The following is a 1,485-nucleotide window of genomic DNA, read 5'->3' as shown; positions in this document are numbered from 1 at the left end:
GCCTCCTCCCACAGCGAAGACAGCTTCGTGGTCCAGGACTACGCCCACGTGGACCACCTCCAGGTCCAGAAGGTGGAGGCCACGGAGCTGCCCCTGCCAGGCGGCGTCAACCGCAGCTCGTCTGTGCCGCACCTCTTCCAGGTGACCCTGCTGCACAACAGCGAGGGCCGCCAGGAGCGGATCCTGCTCTCCTCTGATTCCGCGTACGTCCGGGAGGGCTCCCTGGGGGAGGGGGCTCTGCGTGACCCACGAGGATAGGATTCCTGCCACCCACATCCCTGACCGCCACTCTGTGTGGGCACCACACCAGGTGCAGGGACAGCCTTGTCCTCACAGAGCTCACATTCCCGGGAGGGGGCGCCCCAGCCACAAGACGAGCAGCTGAGGGGTGAGGGGTGAGACAAACAGGAGACAAACAGGCAGGAGAGGGAGCAGGGGGCGGGGCTAGGGAGGAAGCCTCGTGCACAGGGCTCCGAGGGGAGCAAGGCTCAGGGCTCCAGCAGAGGCGCAGCCGTGCAAAGGCCCTGGGGCAGGAGGCCATGGCACGGAGCAGCCGGAGGACAGCAGGGCAGGGACTCAGTACACTGAGGGAGTCCAGCAGACCTTCCGCGCTCACTCCCCTTCCCGGGCAGGAAGCTGAGGCTCCTGTCAAACAGCAACTGACAAGAGGCCCGGGTCGCAGAGCCGCGCGCAGGAGGTGGGCGGCCCGGACGCTGAGGGGCCGCTGCCCCTGGCTCGGACCCAGGCCGGTGTGGCTCGGGCTCAGCCTGCCTGCGCTGCTTCCCACGCCCTGGGACCTCCCAGACTTTGGCCCCCGGGTGGTGGGGTGGTGGGGTGGGGAGGCCCAGGGGGAAGCCCGCTCACAGCTCCTGGCTCCTGACCAGGCTCGTGGGAGGGTGTGAGGCAGCCTAGTCTCCACTGCCTGTCCCACCTCCAGGGCGTGGGGCGGCGCTCAGACCCCTCGGGAGGCCGCGTGACCCCATCTTCTCTGTGCCAACGGGGGTGGGGGCTTGAAGCCAATGCCACCAGGCTGGCAGCATCCACCTCGGGCCCTGCTCACGCTCTGTCCCAGGAGTGACCGGGCCCATGTTCTCTGTCCCCAGGAGTGACCGGGCCCACGCTCTGTCCCAGGAGTGACCGGGCCCATGTTCTCTGTCCCCAGGAGTGACCGGGCCCACGCTCTGTCCCAGGAGTGACCGGGCCCATGTTCTCTGTCCCCAGGAGTGACCGGGCCCGCTGGATCACCGCGCTGACGTACAGGGAGCAGCAGTGGCTGGGCCTCGCCAACAAGGGAGGTGAGCGCTCGCCCCAGGAGCAGGGCTCGCAGCCCCCCTTCCTGCCCTGGTGGGGGCGGGTGAGAGAGGTACCCTCCATCCTCCGTCCATCCCACACCTGACCCGGGGGTGACCTGCCCACCCGAGAGGCCTTAGCCACACAGCCCCGCTGCCTCGGGGCCTCCCTCCCTGTGGTGCCCTGAGCCCAGTA

The 1,485-nt window shown here is 69.0% G+C and overlaps 1 protein-coding gene across 1 annotated transcript in view; it reads left to right on the top strand.

Moving 5' to 3' along the window:
- The window catches only part of ARHGEF16 (Rho guanine nucleotide exchange factor 16), an 11,828-nt gene that overhangs the window by 9,443 nt on the left and 900 nt on the right, over window positions 1-1,485 (top strand). Inside the window, exons 8-9 of the mRNA XM_015570510.1 lie at window positions 15-203; window positions 1,222-1,393. Coding sequence (XP_015425996.1) covers window positions 15-203; window positions 1,222-1,393 — 361 coding nt within the window. The remainder of the gene's footprint in view (window positions 1-14; window positions 204-1,221; window positions 1,394-1,485) is intronic.

This window comes from Myotis davidii, unplaced genomic scaffold (assembly GCF_000327345.1).
Source record: "Myotis davidii unplaced genomic scaffold, ASM32734v1 scaffold427, whole genome shotgun sequence".
In the NCBI taxonomy this organism is placed as follows: domain Eukaryota; kingdom Metazoa; phylum Chordata; class Mammalia; order Chiroptera; family Vespertilionidae; genus Myotis; species Myotis davidii.
The sequence above is the reverse complement of the archived record's forward strand: the minus strand, read 5'-3'. Positions and strand labels throughout refer to the sequence as shown.